This window comes from Sander vitreus, chromosome 15, assembly GCF_031162955.1.
Source record: "Sander vitreus isolate 19-12246 chromosome 15, sanVit1, whole genome shotgun sequence".
Lineage (NCBI taxonomy): Eukaryota > Metazoa > Chordata > Actinopteri > Perciformes > Percidae > Sander > Sander vitreus.
In genome coordinates, this window is record NC_135869.1 from 10768213 (window position 1) to 10792088 (window position 23876).

General features: G+C 38.5%; 2 protein-coding genes and 1 long non-coding RNA gene across 7 annotated transcripts; 1 reads left to right on the forward strand and 2 right to left on the reverse strand.

The window, feature by feature from the left end:
* Positions 1-422: 422 nt before the first annotated feature.
* Positions 423-5231, forward strand: LOC144529556 (uncharacterized). The gene is made up of 3 exons (XR_013503021.1): positions 423-957; positions 2517-2728; positions 4306-5231. It is a non-coding gene; the product is annotated as an uncharacterized LOC144529556 (long non-coding RNA).
* Positions 5232-5636: 405 nt separating this feature from the next.
* Positions 5637-17524, reverse strand: prr14 (proline rich 14). Of its 4 annotated transcripts, none has more exons than XM_078268688.1 (11): positions 17418-17524; positions 15715-15748; positions 15437-15546; positions 14116-14278; positions 13968-14030; positions 13310-13350; positions 9957-12914; positions 9715-9856; positions 8832-8941; positions 7985-8053; positions 5637-6688 (listed from the first exon to the last, which is right to left on the reverse strand). In XM_078268688.1, the coding sequence occupies exons 3-11, from the start codon at positions 15532-15534 to the stop codon at positions 6397-6399; spliced, it is 3936 nt and encodes a 1311-aa protein (XP_078124814.1). In that variant the 5' UTR covers positions 15535-15546; positions 15715-15748; positions 17418-17524; the 3' UTR covers positions 5637-6396. The 4 variants fall into 4 exon arrangements, with proteins under 4 accessions (XP_078124814.1, XP_078124812.1, XP_078124811.1 ...); XM_078268686.1 differs by having other exon boundaries at positions 15437-15616; XM_078268685.1 differs by having other exon boundaries at positions 17461-17513.
* Positions 17525-18605: 1081 nt separating this feature from the next.
* Positions 18606-23509, reverse strand: cd2bp2 (CD2 (cytoplasmic tail) binding protein 2). Of its 2 annotated transcripts, XM_078269773.1 has the most exons (7): positions 23381-23509; positions 23045-23123; positions 21250-21382; positions 20749-20906; positions 20082-20667; positions 19913-19998; positions 18606-18898 (listed from the first exon to the last, which is right to left on the reverse strand). In XM_078269773.1, the coding sequence occupies exons 2-7, from the start codon at positions 23117-23119 to the stop codon at positions 18788-18790; spliced, it is 1149 nt and encodes a 382-aa protein (XP_078125899.1). In that variant the 5' UTR covers positions 23120-23123; positions 23381-23509; the 3' UTR covers positions 18606-18787. The 2 variants fall into 2 exon arrangements, with proteins under 2 accessions (XP_078125899.1, XP_078125900.1); XM_078269774.1 differs by lacking the exon at positions 23381-23509 and having other exon boundaries at positions 23045-23374.
* Between the last annotated feature and the right edge of the window lie 367 nt (positions 23510-23876).

A 23876-nucleotide genomic window follows, 5' to 3' on the forward strand; every position in this document is an offset into this window, starting at 1 on the left:
CCAGTACATGACGCAGATGGTACAATAGGTGGCGTCAGCCCTGAAAAAAATGTAGTCATGTAGTCATCAATCGCTGAGCCAAGAGTGAGTAAATATTTTCTTATCTCTTGGTCCTAGAGCAGAGGGATGGCAGGAGACTGAAGAAACCTATGAAGAGCAAGAAGAGGCCTGTTTGACGCTCGAGACCCAAGAGAAGAGTGTATGTTTCAAAATAATACAAGATGCAATGATTGAGCAAAACGCTAATGAGCTGTTGAATGGAAGATGAAAACACAAGATCTGTTTATTCTTCAAAGATAATTTGAAGAAAACAATGAGGCAGATTGAAATCCGTAGCTGTTTCACCCCAAGTCGAGACAGTGCTGACACACCTTTCCCAAAGTTCTCTGGAATGCTGTATGGGAAAGAAGTGAGGGAAAGGTTGTGACATTGTACAGTGTGTAGAACTGTAACTAACAAAGAGAGGAAGCCTAACATCGATTCCAAAGAACATACTATGAAAACTAATGTAACTGAGTGAAAGGGTTTGACAGTGTATGTGTGGGAAGGCAAGCCAGAAAAGAAGAATAGAGGCTGCACAGTAAATGGGCGTGGAAGTTTCACACCGAGTTTCACTCCAAGCTCTCAGTCCCGTCATTCAACGACTTATATGGCACAGGGAGAGGTCGAGCCTCAGAGCTGTTTGTCTTTTGGACTTCCACTACGACAGCCGTGGTGTTTGGATGACCACGTGTGGAGATCCTAACTGGAACCTTCATATGTAAAAGAAAGAAGCTTCATGTGGCAGCTCTCACCTTGAGAGTGGAATTTTGTTGAGGGGACAAGAAGACAATACACCTGCCTGCGATCTCATTAAGACCTTAATATCACTCTGAACCACACACTGGACAAACTAAGAGATTCCTTGTTTCACTGAAGGAGTGTATTCAGATTGAGGAGCCTTTTAAATTTGATCAGGTTTGTACTTTAAATTAGGAATATAACCCTTAAATGAGGTTGAATTGTGTTTAAAGTGTATCATCAGGTCAAGTTGTATGTATTCATTTTTGTCTTTGGGAACCACCTTTAAGATTATGTTTTACAGAACAAAAACTTCTGAATCATTCTAACTCACATTTAGTAATCCACACAGACCACAAACATTAAGGTTCTCACTGCTAATGATTTATAGAACTGTGTAACATTACATGAAGAAACTACTATTACCCCTTTCTAACACTCTGCTGATCCATTTTCTCAAAGACAAACACGCAGAGTATGCTGGAGTTCTGTGATCGAATCAGAGATTAGATAAACTACATTTCATATCTTATGTCGCCATAACAAGCCAAGCGGGAGGTTTCAACTTTTCTTTTTCTTTTTTTTTTTTTTTAAGTGTGATCATACAAGTTTTTCAAGCTTTAAAAAAAAACAATTGTATAGTTAACAGGGATCTCTTGACACTGTCTGTGCTCCATGTTACACCATTCAAACTGCACTTCCGTTTCAATGTTGGAAATACCCAGTTCAGAGAAATTACAATGCTCACTAGGGAGAACATACTGTTCAACATACTTTTGTTGAAGAACATGTTTAGACTTGTAGGGCATATTTATTTTAAATTCTTTAAACTGGGATTGTCTCGCCTATGCAACAGGACATTAGGTCAAACCGCTCATAGTAAACACATCAAACCTTATAAACTTATAATATAAGGTAAACACAGGTCACAAGGGCAACTTGGGAACACATTCCTCTGTATTAGCATAAATCAAAGCACCAGCTTGCACCACCTAGGCCGTCTGTCAAGGGAAATGACAGCATTTTCCACAAGGAGATTAAGTTCTAACCCTTAAAAAAAACCTGATATTCCCATTGGACCATGTTGACTTATCATTATGAGTCAAAAACATATAGGCCAGGTTTAAGAAGGGGTACAATTGTAATACTATTACTGAAGGACATTTTAAAAATGTATACACCTTAACAAATCCATCACTCTCTGTGGGGGTTTTGTCATTTTATATAGTCATAAGTGTTTTGGCAGAAGGCATGCAGGGCTGTGTTTTTCAGGTTTAACAATAGAGAGTCTGACATGGGACATGGAGTCAGCAATCAGGTTATTATGTTTAGAATGTAAACAGGTACATAAATAGATCAGAGATCAAGTACAATCTATGTAATCAGTGAGAATCTGTCCAATTGTGTCTGTACAATATTCTGAAAAGAAAATACACAGGTGTTCTTTACAAACTATGGGCATTTAAGTACACACATATATAATGAACTAAACATTTACCCAAGCAGGGCTTGACCTTACACAAAGGGTGAAACCAGTTCCATAAATGTCCCTTTATCTTAAAAAACAAACAATTCTATCAATTGTGAACAAAGTTAAAACCATAAAGCAGGTTACTCAGACAAATCCTAAAATTGTCCTTTGCTTTTCAGCCCTCATTTGCACATTACTCACTCAAAATAATGGTTTTATTAATAACGAAATTACACTTTCTTTAACATGTTCTTATGTTTTGCAGAAATGTCTACATCACATCAGATGCATATAAATGTGGGTGAAGATGTCCCACTGAGTACCATCCCAGGGTCAGGCGACGCACAAAATAATCAATTAACAAGACAGGGTGCTGCCTCTTGCTGTGGTGACAAAAACCACAGGAAACTTGCCATCTGCAGCATTATCTGTGGGATCTCCTGCATCGGAATCAAGGCTCTGATAAATTCAGTCAAGGTATGTTATTGTCTGGCTCTTGTCTTCTATTTCACCTGTAAGTCAAAAATGTCAAAGCTGCAAATTCCACATTCATGCTGGTTTCTCTGTGCTGTTATGTGGCGCTAAATTACCCCAGGCCTTCTTTAACAGCTCAAACACACACACTTTAACACTGTTTTATCACCTTGATACTTGATGTCTTTTCTCGATTTTCTAGAAATTGCTTATGAACATGATTTTAAACTGATTACATGTTTCAGAAGTTGCCACAGAAAATATCACATTATTTCTGTTTGTGGTGTCAGAGACCCCAGAGGCCTGTTACTACGAATCAAGATCAACATGCCCTGGATTTATTTCAGTTACCTGGCTTCACCTAACCTAACAACCGCATAACCTGTGTCACGACGCTGGTTAACAACTAGTTCAATCAACTCAGGGTTTCCCAATCTAGCGACGCGCGCGTTCACATAAAAGAGGCGGTGTTTGCGCGGCATGACCAATCGCAAACATCTACCAGAGCCGGATATTTTATATAAGAAGAGCAAATTATAATTCTACATAAATATGAAGAACACAGACACGGTTTTGCAGGCAAAACGCAATACAGTCGCTGCTTCCTAAAACAGGAAGGAAACCTGGCAAAAAAATAGCCGACGCTGTGCGTAAATCACAACGCTTATTAATATCACTTCCCCATCAGTCAGGCACAAGATCTGGCCATAATTACACTTGTGCTTTCCATAAACTGCCGTTGCTTTAGCCTATTATTTCAGTTGCAACCCTGGCAGTGGAAGATGCCGATAGCCTATATGTAATTCTCTCCCATTAAAATCTATATATTTCATAAAAAATACCCATCAGGGAATGTTAACGAGGTTGTCGGTCTCTAAATGTTTTAACTTTTATGAGCGCATCCCTCTCTCTCTCCGCCTGATCTTGAAGAACGGTGACGCCGTTATCAATCGAGTGTTGATTGGTCAGTAGGCGGTGCTTTTAGACCAGTTGATCTCTAATCTCCAACTTAACCACACCATAAGTTACCACGGCGATTGAACCCGGTAAAAAGTGATCCACCGTCGTGGTACAGAAAACCCTGGGTTGAACCTCGGTTACCTCGTTAACGCCAAATCTTGCTTCGTAGTACAGGCCTCTGGTGTAAAACATGGTTAAATACAATGGATTTTCATTGTTTTGCATCTGCTATTGGCGTTAATGGGTCTTTTTGCACAGTACTCCTTCCAAATCCCAAAGAAGTAGCATCACCCTGTGGGACAACATACTGTACATGTATTTGTCTGTCAATGACATTTAGCAATTATATAGCTCACATACCATATTAAACCTAAAACACTGTAATAACACCAAATAAGGACATATGGCCATTTCAGTAATTTGTTACCTAAATCAAATGTGAAAGCTAAACTTGTGACAGAGGAAAGGTTGCCACTCGTTGATTTTGCAGTTATTTAGTTTTTTAAATTAAAAAAACTAAATTATAAACTACATTATTGCACTTTATCAGTGGTATTAGCTTCATTACGTGCATCCATGTATTACTTTTTCAATTAAAAATATTGTCTTAACATCAACAGGCTGAGACGACGACAGATCCAGAGAAAGCTGCAACGTTTTCAAAACGGGCAAAGAAATTTGGAATTATCTCCATTGTTATTTGGGTTGTCATTCTGGCTTTAACTCCCATACTGATGGCACTGATCTCATATCTCTTCACTCTGCAAGACTGATCAACTTTAATAAACATCTACAGAAGACAACCAAAGGAGAGACTTTTGGATGTTTATGGAGACAGACAGCGGACAGTACAAAGCTGCTTATCAACTACTAAAAGCCATAAAGATGTGAAGAATATGGTTGTTACACAAAACACAAAAAGACCGCTTTAGTCTTGTGCTGATAAAATGACTGCTGTCCTTGCTTCCACTTTTCTACTTAACCATTTATAATGGTTTTACACAAGGGACAACCACTCGAGAAAACTATCAAAAACGTTACAACTTTTACATGTTTGTATATGCTGTAATATTTATTTAACAATATATGAACATTTAAAATCTAAACGATATAAAATCCAGCATTAACTATAGTTTGAGACATGATACTATACATTATATATTAAAGATCAGAATTGTCATTCCCCAGTAATGACCCAATCCTTAATATTGTTGCACCTTAAATGCCATTACAATTTAACATACTCATTCTTACTGTATATACTTCAGATGCTACAAAAGCTAATAAATTACCTAATCTGTAAATCCAAACAGTAGCAACATAAACATCAAAGATTGGGTCTCTACTGAAAAAAAAATAAAAATGGCAAGGCAGTGATCATGTCAATGCTTCATCAGAACTAGATCCTGCTCTTGTTGCCAACGTATTTTGGCACTATTGCATTGTTACCGTATTAGCTTTATTAATGTCAAATGTATCAATATGTCGTACTTTTATACAAACATATAAAGAGGAAACTATTTCATAATAAAACGACAAAACGCTTGTGCTCTGAGTTGTTTGAATGATCTTGACACGCCCTCATGAAACCGGCAACGATTACAAATACGCCTAAAAAAAAACACCTATTTAAACAGAACATCTTACAGTTAAGGCAACCTCATAAAAATGTGGCTGAAAAGAAAAATACATACATAGGCAGTTCATCAAGAAGTTACATTTGCAATACAAATATAGATACCACAAAACAATTCAGAGAGAACCACAGGTAATTAAAAGCCAATCACCAGTGGTATCTGGACACCTCCACTCTTGATTAGAAATGCTCTTTGGAGTGCCGTATTGTTTTCAAGTTATATTTTAAACAACAAAAACTTCTTAAGCCATAACTTTATAAACACAAATAATTGAATAGAGTACTGAGTTGAGTAAAATGATTAACACGTGCTGATTGCAGACACTTAACTGTACATATTTATTCATGGACAGAAACTTGGGTTGTAAAATTGGTTGCAGCGAATACAAATCTCTTGCTGGCATGTTTATATTATATTCAGCATTTAAGAAAAAAATAGCTGCCTTTATGGATTGACTTACAATAATGCTGCAAGGTCACGATTACTCATGTAATAAAATGCTATCTTGCAATAGTGACAGGGCACAACAGTCACTGTAACAAAATGGCATCATCACTCACCCAGGGAGGTTGTGCAGATTTGTAACTCTCTGGGTAAGACTGAGATTTCAAGAACTGAAGATTAACTGAAAATGTAATGATACTGTACAAGTGGGTAAATGTGGATGGATGTCAACTTTTGTTTCTAGACAGTTTCACTTATCGCAGATGGAATGCGGCCGGGGGGAAATGGACGGCAGCTGTTTGAGTGCAGCAATGACATAAAAAAGCGATTTACTGTGTAGAATGCATTTACAGTAACCACTATGTTTATGGCCAACTTCTATGAAGCAATACACTTCTGGTGCTATGATGTATTATTCTTCATAGCACCAGGCTACAAATTCTACAGATTGTAATTCTTCAATAATAACTTGTCACCACAACAATCATACACAGACTGTGCTAACACAGTAAGAGCTGGAAAACTCCCATGTGAATCTTCATTATTATATAGTGGAAATACATTACATAGAAATGATCTCTTGCAGTGTTTTTTTTTAATGGCTGCCAAACAATCGCCTTGAGGCATCTGTCAACTGTCTTTCTGATCGTGTATCAACCACAAATTCAGCTGATCGAGCTTGGCACAGAGAAGTGAGTCCACATCCTGCACGCTGAGGGACGGCTCGTCTTTAGGGAAGGCACCTCGTCTCGTCCTGGAAGATGAAATACCTGCCTTTCCAACACCAACAAGTGGCCTTTTTGGTCTTCTGGCCTCGCCAGCATCTAGGAACTCCAAAAATCGTTTGAAACGCCTCTGGCCAAACCAGGACTCAGAGCCATTCCGGCGACTGAGAGGCACCTCGAATATGGTCTCCAGCCGGCTGAAACCCAAGTAACAAATTCTTATCAATGATAAAGTTCAGGAAGTTAAGGGAGTATAACGAGTCTTTATTTAGAAATAATTACGCAAGTATAGAAACCTAAATAGCAGCGGATGCAGCTGATTTAAGTAACAGTACGATCTTTCCTCTGGTGCCACCCTCGGGTCAAACTTTGCCTCCCTAGCAGCTTCACCATCTCAGGATGGTGAAGCTGTGGCTGTGGCCCAAATCCACATTGCATGATAATTCTCAGTTTGGAGTATATAGGGTGTTCACACTAAAAAAAAAGTACATAATACTCTAGGGGTGACCCCGAATAGTCGAATATTCGATGCTCCGATCGAAGGAGCCCAATTCGACTGCCAGTCTCAGTCAAATCTTTGCAAACATAAAGCCCGTCCCAGACCAAATAGTCGCAGCGAGACGAGTTGAAACTTGCAGCTACTTGCAACGCTCCGGTTTGCAGATTTGACATAAATAAAAAACTACCCGTTTTCTTCCAATAAGTTAATATACAGCCTATTGTGATATAAATAACATATTGCTGCAAATTAAAAAAAAAAAAGAAAGAAGCTTTTAATAAATCAGTTTACAGTGAGTGAATCCAACCGCCCCATGGCAGATTTAAGTTTCACTTTTTATTTTCTGCTTTTTGTTTGTGAAGTTCAAACGATAGTGAAGTCAAAGTTTGATGACCGACTGCACAAGTATTGTACTTTTTCCTGTTAGTTTAAAACAGGTTAAGTATTTTGACATCCTGTATACTAAGTGCAAAAACAGTACACTAAAGACATGTAGAATGGAATTAGGACAGAGCATGTGCCTCCATTTTTCCATCCATCCAAAAGTTTTGTTATATGGCGTGTGAGGAGCGTTACAGCATCACAGGGTTGCAATTGTGGGCTATGGAGTTCCTCTTAGACTTGTCTAGAACGTGTTTAAAGCAAGGTTTCACCCAAGCCCCTTCTATTGTGTAGCAAAAACATTTGCATGTTGAGTTATTTAAAAAGAAAAAAGATTTATGAAATGTCTGACTCATTATTTTAAAGAAACAAATGGCTCTGTATGTTAAAGATTTGACTCTGCAACTCCATATGTTCATATGAACACAGCATTGAGCCATATATAGAGTTGGTTTTATTGTTCCAACGTCTAACGGGAATGGGGGTGAAGCTGCAATTTACATCGTTTTACTGTATTTGACTTGTTAACCTTCAGGAAATATTGTGTGTGTTCTTGTGTTTATATGCATCATTTAACATGCATTTATAGTCAGTATTGCAATGTTGACCTTACCTTTCAGGGGGTTTGCTGAAATTCTTATTGGTGTAAATTTCTTCCAAACTAAACTCCTTCTTTTTCAGCCTGTGGTGTAACATGAGGGGGGGGGGGGAAACAGTGTTGCAATCAGTCTGAATATTGATCAGAGAATTTTAAATAGACAACCGACATTGACACAAATTCACTTTTAATGGCAGGGCAGAGTGTAACCCGATAGAATTTGTCCTACTTTCAAACGATAACCTAATTTAAGGCAGAGTGACTTTTGCATGACTATTTAACAGTACAGCATGTGTTTGGCTTTGCTGTAAATGATCAAACATGTCCTTGTATATTTAGAATCACAACAGAAGTTCTTTTACTTAAAGGCTGCATCTATAAAGACCTTATAGACCTTTGCATTTGACCCAGTGTTTGGTAATCAGCCAGCCAGGTTGTTTAAGATTTCCCTTTGGACTTGCTGTGTGTTACTATTCACAATCCATAAAAATAATACTACTTTTTCTATTGCTCAAGAAATACAGTGTGTGAGTAAGACCTTTGATAAGTTATAAGTGCATAAACAAATGCAGCATATTCAGTGATTCTAGAGCAACTTAGTTACGCATATGCTGAAAGCTCTCTTGGCTGCAAAAAAAATGTCTGAAGCATCGAGATGAGTACTTTCAAATACTTTCAGCTAAACACCAATGAAATAACACTCATAATTGCTTAGCCAGCTCCATTCGCTGATAAAGGCAGTGAGATGCACTTTAAAGTACCAAAAGTGAGTATGTGGACCTTTTAATTGAGATTCATTTATCACACATACCGTTCCCGAGGTCTAGAGTGAACTTCCAGTCTCATGTATTTGAGTATTTACCTGACGGGTTTGGGCAAGCCCATGGGTGTCAGGTTGTTCTGAGGTTTGGGTAAAGTTTTCCGAATTCTAATAGACGACACCTTCCCTCGTTCCTCATGCTTTTGCACCACCTGTGATGATGAACAAGAGGATTAATGAAATAAGTCATTCTGCAAGTGCTGTGACAATGTGACTGGTCGAGGCTTAAACATATGATAAAACATGATAGAAATCTGCATCAATCTGCGAATAAAAGTATATCCCTTTTGAAGAAGGTAAAATATATGACATAAGAGAGTAACATAGGGAAAATCTCTTTATGAACGTCCCAACTCGAGGTGCAGACCTCAGGCTAACCAGTGATGCAGTGCAATTTTGATTTTGAAGTGCAATAATTAAATATTTAGTGGTATTTTAAATGTTACTGTGATATGATTCCTTTCCTTAATCTATGACCAATAACCACTACAGTCAAACCTAATTGATATTGATGCTGTGGAAGGATAATTAAAAACCCCTCTCAGTATAACGAAATACAATTCAAAGGCACCACAAACTACACCTACCACCAAATCACCATAAAGTTAAATCAACACCCCTAAAACGGTTTCAACCAAAAATGAATATTATACCTTTATGAAGGAATGATTTATTGCATGGCATGTTGGACTATATTAGTATTATCTAGGAGTACCTTATAAACTGTCTACCGAGTGTAAATCCAGACGGAAGAAATGTACAAGTCATAACAAACAAATGACAAATGCCAGTGTAAAGTCGAATTGAAACTTGTGATATTTGTATAAAAAATGTAAAGGGATTCAATATAAAATGATGCATGATAACAATGTGTTATACACCTTTAGTACAAGAGGTCATTACACTTGTGAACAATAATGTATACCTTGATTTCCGAATCAGACAAAGCCTTTTCTTCTCTCAATCCTACATCTTCAAACTCCTGACTGGATGAGCTTGTGTCCTCGCCATCATCCTCCTCTTCACTCTGTTGTCTTCTCTCAATCTCACACTGCAAGTGACTCCCACTGCAAAAAAGCCAAGAGTTCATATCAGCACAGGGCTAAAATATTTGAGAATCAAAGCCACAATAAAACATCTTATTATAGATTTTACATAGCATGTTACCTAATGCTGTAGTCCAACGCAGCATTAGCGGAGTCTGTTCTTTGGAGGAATATTGGAGGGTATATGGAAGAAGAGGAGCTGGGAGAGGAAACATGAGTGGAAGTGCTGGGGCTGGCAGCAGCTCCTCTGCTGTCAACTTTCTTAGAAAGGAAAGCCAGGGGGCTTGAGAGGAAACAAGATGCAAGAGCTGAGAGGGAAGCGCTGGGAGAAAGTGCAAGACTAGGAGACAGGTGTTGGGTGGCTCTGTCATACGGGAGAGATCTTCTGGATGGATACACCTCCTTACGAAGGCAGAGAGGGGCGATCTCCCTCTCCACTTCTACACTGGAGACCGTGTGCCGACGAGCCCGCACCACAGATTTGTGGGCATGATGGACAGGAGGAGTGTGGGAAGACTGGTGCTGGTGTGGTGTGTGAATCCTGCTGTGATGGGGTAAATGCAAAGAAGAAATCCAAAGCGTGTCATGGGGACGAAAGCAGGGGATCTCTGGGCAAGAGTAGCTGCGCAACAGGCGTCTTGACAAGCCATTTCCTGCTGAGCGTGAACCTGCTGCAGCCAGGTCTGCATTGTCCATAGTGATGGAGTTTGTCACCTCTTCACCTTTATGTGTCCTACCATGCAGAATTCTGCATTTTCTCCTTTGGTTATCTGATCTCCTTGGCTTAATGTTAACCCTTCTTGCACTAGACCTTAGTTGAGAGACATTAATGCTGCTGTGGGTACTGGCTTCAGAGTCAGTGGAAAATACCTCATCTGCCACATAGGCAGAACTTTTTTCTTTCCCATGGATGGCATGCTTAACATCATTATCCAATAGTACAAAACAGGCTACATTAGATTGGGAGGGTGAAGGAACAGGTTGCTGGTTACTTTCAAAAGGGGTCATTTCAAAATACACACGGTCCATTGAGATTGTACCTTTGCCTTCTTTAGGCTGGTTTTCTTTGGTTATCAAATGAAGGTTATGGAAATATTGCTTTGTCTCTTGACTCCCAGCTGACGCAGATGATTTAACAGTACTTCTGAGACCCTTTTTGGGTCTCTTGGACGGCTGATTCAGTTCCTTTTTCGAGCTATCCTCTTTTTGAACTTGCTGGGAAGTATTCAAATCTGCGAGCGCGAGTTCAAATGGCTCCATTAATGGTGCTGAGGAGGTAGTAACCAAAGTGCTGTTCGATTGTGGAGTTGAACTCGCTTGGTTTGGCGATTTCCGTTTTCGTGGTTTTGTGTCGACATTCCCGTACTCACTTGTGCTCTGGAGCTTCTTTATGCCAGGACGGACAAGGACTTCTGATAACGGTTCCTGGTCAGCTTGTTTTTTAGAGGTGATTGCCACGGTGGTTTCCAGATCCCCACTGTTTGATCCATCAATGTGTACATCAGGTTTACCAAGACCTGTTCTGGTCTTCATTCTTTTGCATGAACCACTGGGCTGCTTCACCTTGCTCCTGCTGCCCTTTCGGTTGTTCACTGACACACCGCTGCTTTTATCCAGTGAGCAAACCAACATCACAACAGTGGAACTTTCGGTCTGTGTGTTTAACACCGTTTCATTTATCGTAGCAAGCATTTCTTGTCCTCCTTTTCCTTTCTTATTTGCTCTTGTTGAAACGGTCTGTCTTTTTTGAGCAGGCTTCAGCGTTTCTTCCTTATCTACAATGGTATTTGTCGACATAACTTCCTTTCTTGGTGGTCTCAATGTGCCACTTTCTGAAGCCACATTTAATAACTCTTGTGTTTTTGTATCCTTTGTACATTTATCTGCCGTCAATTTCTTCCTCTTCACAAAGTCTTGGGAGTGACAGTCCAGTTTCAGCCCCCTCTTTGCTCTCCCAAGACCGGCAGTTGAAGGATTTAGCTGACACTCCAGCTGTTGAGTGTCTAAAGTAGGCTCAAGTGTTCTTCTAATAGCACTGTCATTTAAGTTTTTCTGGTGGCTTTGGCGAACCAGACTTTCCATTTTCCTGCCATCACCTTTGCCATCCGGCTGAGGACCGTCGGTGTCAGGCTGACAGACTGAGGAAGATAATGACAGCATTTTGTCAATCTCACTTGAGTCCGCTCTGTTTGATTTGACTGGAGTCATGTTAGAAACCTGCCCAACATTAACCTCAGACTCTTCCTTTTTGACTTCAGATGTTAAAGTCTTAGAGGTAATTTTCCTTACTCTAGATCCATTTGCTGTACATTTCCTAGGCAGTGGTTTCAGCCGGACAATCAGTTTGCCGTTCTGGTCCTCCTTAGCACAGGACATCTTTAACTTGGATTCATGTGAGGCACTTACATTGACAGAGGGCTGTAACAGTATGGAGGACCTAATAACGGACCCAACAGATTCTAAAACTTCCTCAGAATCAATGCAGGGTAAGGGACTGTGTTGCAAATGCACATAATCAGGTGAGTTCTTTTCCTTCTGAGTCATTTCACATTCCCCTGCATGTTCAGAGCTGTGCGCTGGCAACTCCACCTCAAAGGATATTTTTTTTGAATATTTAAGAGCAACAGTTTTTGCGTTTCTTGCACCTTCTACTTTACTGAGCCTCTGCTGATTAGCTTCAGCGTCCCGACTCCCATTCTCACTTTGTGCTTCTGGATGAAACATATCACTTGGCTCCGAGTGTTCAACATCAAATGTTCCATCGGCCTGTAGCTCACACTCATCCAGGTTGTCTGGATGGTCCAAGGATGGTGGAGGACTATTAGCTCTGAAGAGTTTAACAGGAGTCATGACTATCTCCGTGAAACTGGCCATCTTCGACTTGAATGACTGAAACAAGGGGCCGATCACCCATCCCTTTGGGGCAGATGCATTGTGTCCCACAGCAAATTCGCCGCATTTATCCATGTCAGATTTAGTGGTGTCAAGATTCTGTGTGGTATCATCAGCAAACTGCTCAACTACATTTTCTGCAGCAGAGCCATTTGGTTTCTTCCGAGGGCTTTTCTGGTCCTTTTCACTGTAAGAATAATAGAAAAGGAAAATTAGACTTTCAAAACACAAATCACAAGGCAGAAACAGTGTCATTATGTTAAAAAAAAAAAATATGCAAACATCTATGCCCCTTTTCCACTGGCCAGGTATTGTAGGTCATATGGAAAGCTACTTGAACCATGCCTGCATCACAGACTCTGGCCACGGTTCCTCACAGACATGACTGTTCTTCAAACGGATTTATATACACAGTATAACTGTTTTTTAAACCTTCTAGAATACAATTCAAATGTGCACATGCCTAAAACTAATGTTTGTGAGCAGTTTAACCAGATAAATACAAATGTAAGTAAGTAAACACTTCTAACTGAATGATTATCAGCCATACACAAGCTGAGAAGAATTTGCTATAACACTTACTTATATTGGCGCTCCGCTGCAAAACTAATATCAAGTCCGTCCTGCAAAATAAATACGTAAACAGTTGTTATAAAAGAAATTAAGCAGTGTTGCTCATACAACCAACAAGAAAACCAAATTGATCAAAAGCACTTTGCGAATACATTTATAACAAAGAATTGGAATTTTACTGCACTAATTTAAGATTTGAAAAAAGGTTGATTTTTGGTCAAAAACTGTGAGGGAGTTTGGTACTCATAACAGCCACTTGATTACAGTAATTGTGCCGATTCTAAAACACCGGTACTGGTTTACCTCTACAGTTTTGCACAACAAGAGTAGACAATGAAGATACATTGCATTTTATTGTGTTTATGTTAGTGGGTCACATTAAGACACTTGATTGCTTGTCTGCTTCAGATGCAGCAGACCGTGAAGGAGGATTAAAACACTCAATTAACCCTCACACTCCGTTCACTGCACAGATCTCCAATGTTGACATACACAGTTGTACAGCACAGCCACCGCACAAACAGATTAGACACAACAAAAGCTTTATTACATGAAAAGTACCATCATTGGCATGCAGACAGACTGTAAGACACAGATTGAGAGACCAACAGAGACACAGAGATGGTTGAGTGCAAGAACATCTAGAGCAAGAAAAGATGTAACTGACCTTTTGTTTCTCATGTACACGTGTGCCTTCAACTCTTGACAGCTTGGCCTGTGACACTTGTACCTACAAATCAGAGAGATGCATGAGCAGTGACTCGTTTGATTATTGAAGTATGTCTGAAAAAGATTTTTTTGAGGTAAACTCCTACCATGTTCGCACTCTCCTTTTGTCTCTTTGTGGGGGACAGATTTTGTGTGGATGGTTTGTGAGCCGCGCCGTTGTCTGTATTCCTCTGCTTTTCAGGAGTTTGTGCTCTGATCTCTTGAATGTGGCCACTCTTTCTGTGCCCAGATATTCCATCATTGGCACAGCTGTGAATGTTTAAAAAATATATAACAAAAAATCAAGTTAATATGCAGTATTTTTGTTACACTGAGAAACAAAACAGCACAATGCATTTGTATTAGGGATGTCCCAATCCCAGTCCTTTAAATGGGCATCTGCAGGTGTAGTCTTCTAAATTTGGCAGACCTTATTCTTCATGAGCTAATTCATCCAAATACTAAAGGTCATGAATCAAAACTATAAAGTTGAGGAACTTAAATTATTGATATGATATGGATAAAAGTTTAACTGGGAGAATGCAAATCCTGAAATTGACGTGAAGCGATCAGCTAGAGAGAGGATGTATTACTCTGTTGGAGTTCTTGGGACGACAAAAACAGTACACTTTTGGTTGCGCAATTACAAAGTGATGCTTCTTTTACCTCACAAACTAGACAACAGCCAGGAAAGAATTAGATATTATTAGCTTTATTTTAGCTGATACCAATGCCTTTAATCAGCTCGGGACAGCCCTAATCTGTGTAAGTATAAGATAGAAAATTGCCTAAAAATACATCATCCTTATTGGAACCAATATTTAACTTATGTGCAACATATCAAGCATAAATATAATAATTGTGATAACCTAATCTGCTTAAATGTGATAATTTCCAGCCAACTGTTAACTGATGATAAACTTTCTGAGCATTTCTTACACACGTTTGGTGCTAATTGCAGGGAACAGATACACTTAAACATTTACGAGAATTTTTCTTCAGCTGAGGTGGGACTGTCAATATCTATATCCACCTGCTGTTTGATCACGTTATTTCAAAATAAATATTATAGGCTTTCTGCATTTCCGGTGAAATAGCTTGTGCTGCTCATCTCCATTGATAACTGAAAACACTTGGGGAAAAAATGTAGTTCTTTGCAATCAGATGCTGAGACCACATCTTAATCTGCACAATGCATAACAGTTTTATACCAGAAATATTCCAATGGAGAAAATGCATTTGCCCAATACCAGCACTGATGAAAATGATCAAAACATCAGATATTGGCAACATTTCCTTAGCACGTACTCCTACTGTCTGTAAGTCCTAAATCGATCAGTCCATAAAGGAAAAAAAAGTGTCAAAAAGCAAGGAGGGGAAAATACACTTACAGCAAAAGAAAACAAGAAGGTGCCGGGACAACTATACCTGGGAGTGATGGAGGAAAGGGGGAGGAAAGGTGGTGGAGGTTCACGGTGGGGAGGTGCACTACAGAAACTGTTTGGGGGAATAGCATCTTCATCCATTGAACAAACTATCTGAGGGAGCGAGTCAGAGGGATAAGTCAACATCCCCTTGCTTTCTCGTTCTCTCCTTGTCTGTCCTCCTCTGTAAATAACAACAACCGAAAAACAAACAAACATGCGGGGTATCATATCAGTATGAAAGCACTTCAAAATAGGTCTTAAAAAGGAAGCTTCACTTACTTCTTTGATCTCTGGGATGGGATGATGGTTTATTCTGAAATGAAGAATAGTAAGATCTTTTAATATTTTCTTATTTTTCCCAATTGAAATTTTTTCATCATCGATTTAAATGCTTTCTCGACTTTTCTCAGCATATAAAATATCAGAAAATAGTGAAAATGGCCATCACATGGCCAAGCCCCAGGTGACTTCTTCAAATGTCTTGTTTTGTCCAAGTAACAGTCAACATCACAAAGATATTCAGTTTATTAACACATAAAACATAGAAACCCATCAAATCCTCGCAAACAAAATTATCCGAAAGAAAAACGAATGCGATGATGACGATGATGTAATCGCTGCGGGAGTGTCACAGAGCTGCAAAGATTAATTGATTAATCAATTAGTTGTCAACTCTTAAATTAATCACCAACTATTTTGATAATCGATTAGTCGGTTTGAGTAATTTTTTAAGACAAAAGTAAAAATTCTTTGATTCCAGCTTCTTAAATGTGAATCATTTCTAGTTTCTTCTCTCCTCTGTGACAGTAAACTGAGTATCTTTGAGTTGTGGACAAAACAAGACATTTGAGGATGTCATCTTGGGCTTTTGGGAAACACTGATCCACATTTTTCACCATTTTCTGACATTTTATGTTACAGCCCTAGTTTGATTATCAAAATATAGTGATATGATGTTATGTAACTTAATGAAGAAAAAAAGACAGACTAGACTACGTTAAGATTTAACAATATATTTAACAAGTGGACAAGAGTAGTACAACAGTCGAGAGGTATTTGTGAGATCTTTCATGGAGAATTTGACCTATATTAGATTAACACACTGGCACAGTAAAACTGGTTGAGATAAATGTCTTTTAGGGAGTCAATAAACGTTGACATACCTTGTTAAATGTTTAACACTTGTTTCTCAACCAATATGTAATCTCTAGTGGCATGACAAGGAATTAATTAAATGTATCATGGTACCAGTGTGGTGGAGGTTATACTGTGCAAATGTTGGTTTTAATCAGCATTAAGGGTTGAAACGGTGACGTAAATCTAGTAATGCCCTTTATATTCAATATCACTACAATAATTAGGTCTGTGGAAAAATAACAAAAAACACTCGTTTTGAATTTGAGCTCTCTCTTTGTCAGTCTTTGTCGTCGGCACATCATATTAACGGGAGTCCACTTGCACTTACAGTTCGTTAGCGAAAGGTTGGATACATCTAGATTAATAACCTTGCTAACCAAGGTGGTGCAAATAAACTAGCTAGATAGCTAATTAAATAGGAATGCATTTCAGTGAATGTTTTTAATCAAATGGAAGCAGCGGTTCGATTAAAACTGAGCGAGGTCTAAATGCTGGAATGGACACTCGTATTCAAACTTGTATATGGGAGCTAACGTAAGTTAACATTGGTCAACGTTATCGTATGTTATTGATCGTAATGTAAACCATCATAAAAATAGTGAGAATTAAACACTTTAGCCACATCTGAGCAGAGCTTTATACCCCGTCAACACTGCATGGCTGTTTGGCTGACGCCGATATACACACAGTGTGTAATATATACTTTCAGCACCGGGGAATAGCCGTAGCCGGGAGCTGTCATTTGTGCTAACGTTCAAGTGCTTTCTATGGGCTAACTAGACATATCCCGATTTTGTAGTTTATTTGCATAGTTATTAATGCTACATCACAGTGAACACACTTACCAGAAACGTTTAGCTGGAACACAAAATAGTATTCCGACCTCACCGTAAACAAGAAGACATGCCGGACGGCGCCCTACAGCTACTCTCGCAGATGTATCCGTTTTACAAATCCAACAACCAGACAGACGGATCATCCAATCACAGCACGAGTTCAGCCCGGAAAGCAGGTGGAGGTCGGCCAATAGGAGAGCGAAGACAAATGTCTCCGTTTATGTCCTCGGCAGAACCATGTCTTTCTCTATCACTCTGGTCCTCGGGTAACTGTCAGTACCCGATCCGTAACGCCTGACAGTAACCTAGTATCTTTAGACACATATTGTATTAAGCTGAGGCGGTGAATCATAGTTAATTTAACAACATTAAGCGCACCTGAGTCGCAATTAAATTATCGCCAGTGAAAATGTAAGGATTTGTCACATTGAACTGCCTATAATCTTCTCGATGAATTGTTTGGTCTGACTGTCAAAAAATAAAGTTGGTCTACAAAATATCCTAGAGCACAAGGCGCTGTCATTAACAGTCTGGAACCCAAGAATATTCAATTTATTATAAATACAAAGAAAGGCAGCACATTCTCACATCTGACAATCTGGAACCATCAATGGGCATTTTTTACTTGAAGGTGACTTTAATGCTGATTTATTTTCTTTTGATCCACTAATTGTTACACTTTTTATTGTACTGCCAAAATTCACTTGTCACTTCTGACACTAAAAACACATTTTGCATACTCGGATTTGAAAGAATATAAACAATTTGAATTGGCTCGATATTTTATAAATCCTGTGAGGTGACACTGATGTATTAGTGACGATATACAAAGTAGATATAAGCTTACAGTACAAAGGGTATCTAACTGAATTCTTGAAGCTGTGCAGTAAACATCTCTATATTATAGTCCACTTAGAACATTGTCTTCATGGCAAAAGTGCAATTCAATATTGAAGTTTTGGAAAAATGTTGAATTGAGCAAGTACATAAGCTACTACAGTAATATATTTTCCTCTCAACAGTAAGAAAATTAAAATAATTATATTAAATGTCAATGTGCAAATGAATGTCAAGTGGAATTGCCATGTAAACTTCATTAAATTATCAGAATGAAATCTGTTCTCTTCTCAACAAGCCTTAAAATAAACCCACAATGGGATTTGGTTCTAAGAAAAACAATAACAAGAAACAAATGGCTGATAGCAACACCACATACATCAGTTATTTATTTAAAAACAATATACAGAAAACAAAGCCTCTGTTAAAATGATAAATTTGTTGCAAAGCCCTGGGTGAAAAGATTGAAGAAAGATTGAGGACAAAACATGACTGCTGAGAGTGCTTGTGATGGTTGCGATTCATTTCCTGCTGGACATAAATCATGTGAACAGCTCAAAGTCGAGTCTCTTTGAGTTGTAGAACTGAGCTCCATCCTGGTCGACCCTTTTGCAGTAAACACCAGTGCTGAAATAGCCTTCATCCACCCAACCCTGCAAAACAATAAGAAGATTAAATCCCACCTGGCCAGATTGAGGTTAAAGGTAGAACCAGCCTGCAGCCCGATAATCTTGTAAACATAATGGGATTTACTTCTAAATTTGCATTAGTATACAGGAGAAAAACAGAAAAAATGGGTAAATGCCTTAATAAAGTTGCTATTTAATTTATCAGTATTAGTGCAAGTAATAAGTACGATGATTATAACATTTAAAATAGACATACACTTCTATTGTAACGATGAGCATAACAAACCTGAACTGTGTCCCGATTCTATACTTGAAAACATCACAATTAAACAAGTGTTTAAGAATATACACCTTTCTATATTTTAGTTCTAAGCCCTTGTTCAAATTATAACCTACAATTTTCTATTATTATTTTTTACTATTACAATGTTCTCTTTCTTTATCATTCGTGTTTGATTGAGATCATAAGCAGGGTGCCAATTCCATACTACATATTGTTTACAATAAACATTCTGTTATGAGCAACACATTTGAAAATTGCCACAATCAATTATACACAAGGATATCAGTACACATACTAAATTTGCTTCATTTTTGACTGTACTGTTGTTTGACAATGTTGTCACACAAGCAAATTCTTGGTTTGGTGCGTTTGTGGAGGTCATAATCAGTCATCATGGCAATCAGGTATGGACCAAATGAACTGCACTGAGACCAGCATAAAGTGGTCTTGGAAATTTAAACACATACTTGATTCGTCTCGTCCAGTCATACTAGCATTGTCCCCCCCATTCATCACCCTGACTGCTACCACCAAGTTTGATCGGATAATTTTTAACACATGCTTACAAAACAAGATTGTCAAAACAAAAGCAAAGACTTGGAGCTGATGTCATTGCCTAATTTGTTCCATATTTTGCCATACATATCCACTGTATCAAAAGAAAACCATACAATGCCAGCTGTACACTGTGTCACAAACTCTAGAACTGCTTTTGTTGAAGAACCTTTGGTTTTAAAGTTGACGGAAGAGAATACCTGCATCTGCTGACTGGTGAAAGGGCCGAAAACCTCTGAATCATCCTTATTTTCCCATTTGTACTCCCACATGACTTCATCACTCACTGAGAAGAAGACAAAACTGAATTAAACAAAACAAGATAGTTGTACTATTGAAGGCAAATGTATACAAGTAACACTAAGCAACCTTTTTCGTCTTCTTCCCTCTCTGATCTGCCTGTATGGGTCTCGTCAAATTTATCTGCAAACATGTCAAGTTCATCTTCTTCTTCATCACTATCTCCACCGGGTTTCTTCCCCACAGCTGGTCGCTTGCTCTTCATGCTCTTCATCATATAGGCCAATTTTTCATATGTTTGCTGATATATCTCAAACATCCCAGATCCAACCAATCTGTCAGCTAGTGCTGTGAGCCTGTCGAGCTTTTCTGTATCCCTTTTGGTCTCCTCCGTGGGTTCACTCTGTTCCCTCAGCTTCCCCTTCTTCCTTCCTCCAAGGCCTCCTAGCCGACGGAGCGCTTTGGCAACTGTCTCCCCAGGTAGCAACAGTTCGACCACAGCTTCAGTGAGCTGGTGCTGCGTGTAGGATGCCAGCGGGTCCTCTGCAGGCTCCATCTCCTCCTCTTCTTCTTCTTCTTCATTGTTTTCTCCGCCTGCCTGCTTCTCTTCTCTCTGTTTCTCTTCCTCAGCCTCATCCTCATCCCCAGCTCTGCGTTTCCGTTTGGCTCCGAGACCTTTCTTCTTTTGTTTGTAAGGTTGTTCTTTTATTCTCACCTAGAAGAAGTAACTTATATTATTGCACATTCCTTGGAAAGCTTTTAGACATGAAGCAAAAGTCCCTTAAAATACAATTACCCAGTCAATGTTGTCAAGCCAGTTGTCTCTAATCTGTTCTTCCTTTTTGATGAAATAGTTTCCCTCGGAGTCAAAGTATCCTTCCTGCATCTCCTCATCCAGGTTGAAAGGTGTAATAGAAACTCCCTCGTCATAGTCAATTGTGGCTCCCTCTTGGCCTGAAAACATAGTTGGCATGGTCTCAGGTTACATGATTATTGAGTTAGGCAACAAAGCTATCTTGCCACACTCAAGGCATTTGTATGTAGCAGAAGTGGACAAAAAAATATTCAGTGTCAAAGAATTCAGCCTCTTGTTAAGAGCTTGCTTCCTTAACACTTGAAAACAAATTAAAATGTATACTTGTGAAGAATATGTAAATATATACTATAAAGTGTATCTGCCCTTTTGTATATTCAATAAGTGTATATTTGAAGTACTATGTCATATCAAAGTAAGCGAGACCAGCTCGCTGCCATCTATCACTTCATAGTTACAGTGCAAATAATAAACAGGACATACCCTCCACGTCATCATTGGCCAGAATATCATATTTGCTGCTGCTTTTTGTTTCTTCCCCTTCATCCTCTTCATCACTGTCAAGGGAATGTTTGCCCTTAAACCTGGAGCCTGGTCCACTCACAACCTCACAAATCTTGTTCAACAGTAGATGAAAGAAAAGAAAATTATTACATATAACATTTGTTTATTTAAAAGGGACAATGCACTATGACACATTGTGCACATTTTGAGTGTAAACAAATTTGTTTACACTCAAAATGTAAATGTGCCGGAGTTAGCAAAAAAGCTAATTTTTTTAGTAAAACAGGCAGGCATGCCTTTTCTTACTAGTTTTAGTCAGTTATTTCCATGTCTTGACAACATTGTCATTGATTTAGCTGACAAACTCCTCGTTTGCAGAGCTTAAGAAGTCACAGGTGCTATTGTGCAATAGGCTCAGTCATCACTGGACCAATGGCAATCCAGTGATGACTTGGGTGCTGTTTGTTTGTGCTGTGATTGGATGATTTGTTGTTTTGTTTTATAAAAGGTATTTCTTCACCTGTGACCATTTAGTTGTCAAATTATATGGTTGCAGTGGTGAAATGTAACCAAGTAAACTAAATCTGAGGTACTTTAGAGTATTTCCAATGAATGCTACTTTATACTGTTACTCCACTACATCTCAGAGGGGAATATTGTACTTTTTACTCCACTACATTTGTCTGACAGCTTTAGTTGATTTTTTTTTATTTTTTTATTTATTTATTTATTTATTTATTTATTTGGGACAGTGCACATTAATGAACAATCTAACATTTCTGTACAGACTGTAAATGAGCCAGGTTATAGCATAAATGCTAATTTTCACCTTTAGTCCCGAGGCAGGAAGACAACAACATACAAGATAATACAACACAAAAGAGTATGACAATATACAATATCAAGCAAGAAAAACATTAGCTCACATTCAGGCAGATTACATTACATCAATAAAATTAGTCAAAATGATGACATAACTGGGAACTTTTAAGAAGTTGTTTAAGATGCTTTTCAAATGTGCAGTAAGTTGGACATTCTCTAATGTTTGTTGGGATGCTGTTCCAAAAATGACCTCTTATGATAGACAGAACAGTTTGTCCAAAGGTAGTTTTTCTATGCGGGATCTCTATATCTCCTCTAAATGAAGCTCTGGTACAACAACCTCTGTCAGACCTTGGTTTAATGTATGTAGAAAGTGAAGGTGGGGCCAGTCCATGAAAAACTTTATAAATTAAACAACTATTTTTTAAAATGAATAACATTTGTCAAACCTTTCCTGCCTGGGGGAAACCATGTATCTCCAAATTTGGTGTTTTTTTCTTATGAAATGAAGGATGAAGTGTTCCTTCATGTTTTGAGAAAATGATCCTACTTCTTAAGCTAATTAAACTTTTTTTAAAAGTTCTGTTAGAAAATGCATCTTCACAAAGCTGAAAACATATGATCGTATAGAATATGATGCATTGTTGTAAATTAAACTACCCAACAAAGGAGTTAGAAGTAGCACAACCTTAAACATCTACAGCAGTAAATGCACCATACTTTTCATTTTGCTGATACTACTTATATACTTTTACTTAAATCCAGGTTTTGAATGCAGGACTTTTACTTGTGCTGGAATATTTTCAGTGTGGTAAAGGATCCGAATACTTCTTCCACCAATGATTGTATGGTTAGTTACATCTCTGAAGCCCTTACTGACTGACCAGTGATCTAATTTAGATGTCCCGTTTCTGAAACAATGTAAACGGGACAGTGCTAACACTGATGTTACCTTTTTGTTTGGGAGGTCTTCATCCAGCTCTAACACCCCGTCCCCGTCCTCAAATGTTACTTTCCTCTTCGGCATGGTGCTACAGAAGGCAAGACAGTGACTCTTTTATTCCTCAAACGCAACTATTAGCGAGTGGCTTTATAACACGTTTACTGAGTAGATTATTGTAACGTCGTGAATATGAGCGGTTACCACAGAGCTCATGTTAGCTTTGTTGCTACAAATGTTAGCCAACAACAGCGCATGCAAAACAAATAATGCAGTTATCACAGTCCAAACTCTAGTTAGAGGTAGGATTACATGTAGTTAACTGACACAGTGTAACCTGTATATTACCTTGGTGTGATATTATACAAACAAGGCGAGAAAACTGATATTTAGCTGGGAAATGTGTCAGAACTTGATAAAAAAGAATTCAAGCGACGTTCGTTTTCGTTTCTTCTTCCCCTCTCTTCTTAGGTCTGTGCTGGCTGGCAAACAATGGCGCATTACCGCCGCCACCTGGTGAGGAGTGTAGAGAGGAATTTGTAGACGACATGTTCGAATCACATTGAACTACACTGTTCTCCACAGAACTTGATTCATATTGTGTGGAGACATGCTGCACAGCATAAAGGCCCTGTAAATCTCTTCACCTTGGACTCTTTTAGATTATGAATTCCTTGAGGATAAAAAGGATTAGTGTGTATCACAAATAGATTCAACAAGCAAAGAAATGTAGCAGCACTTCTTTTTTTTTAAACAAGTTATGTAATTATTTTTTTAATTGATACAAAACTTTTTCTTTTTATTCAGAGATTAATAAAGAGAGACAGATTTGACCATAAATGTC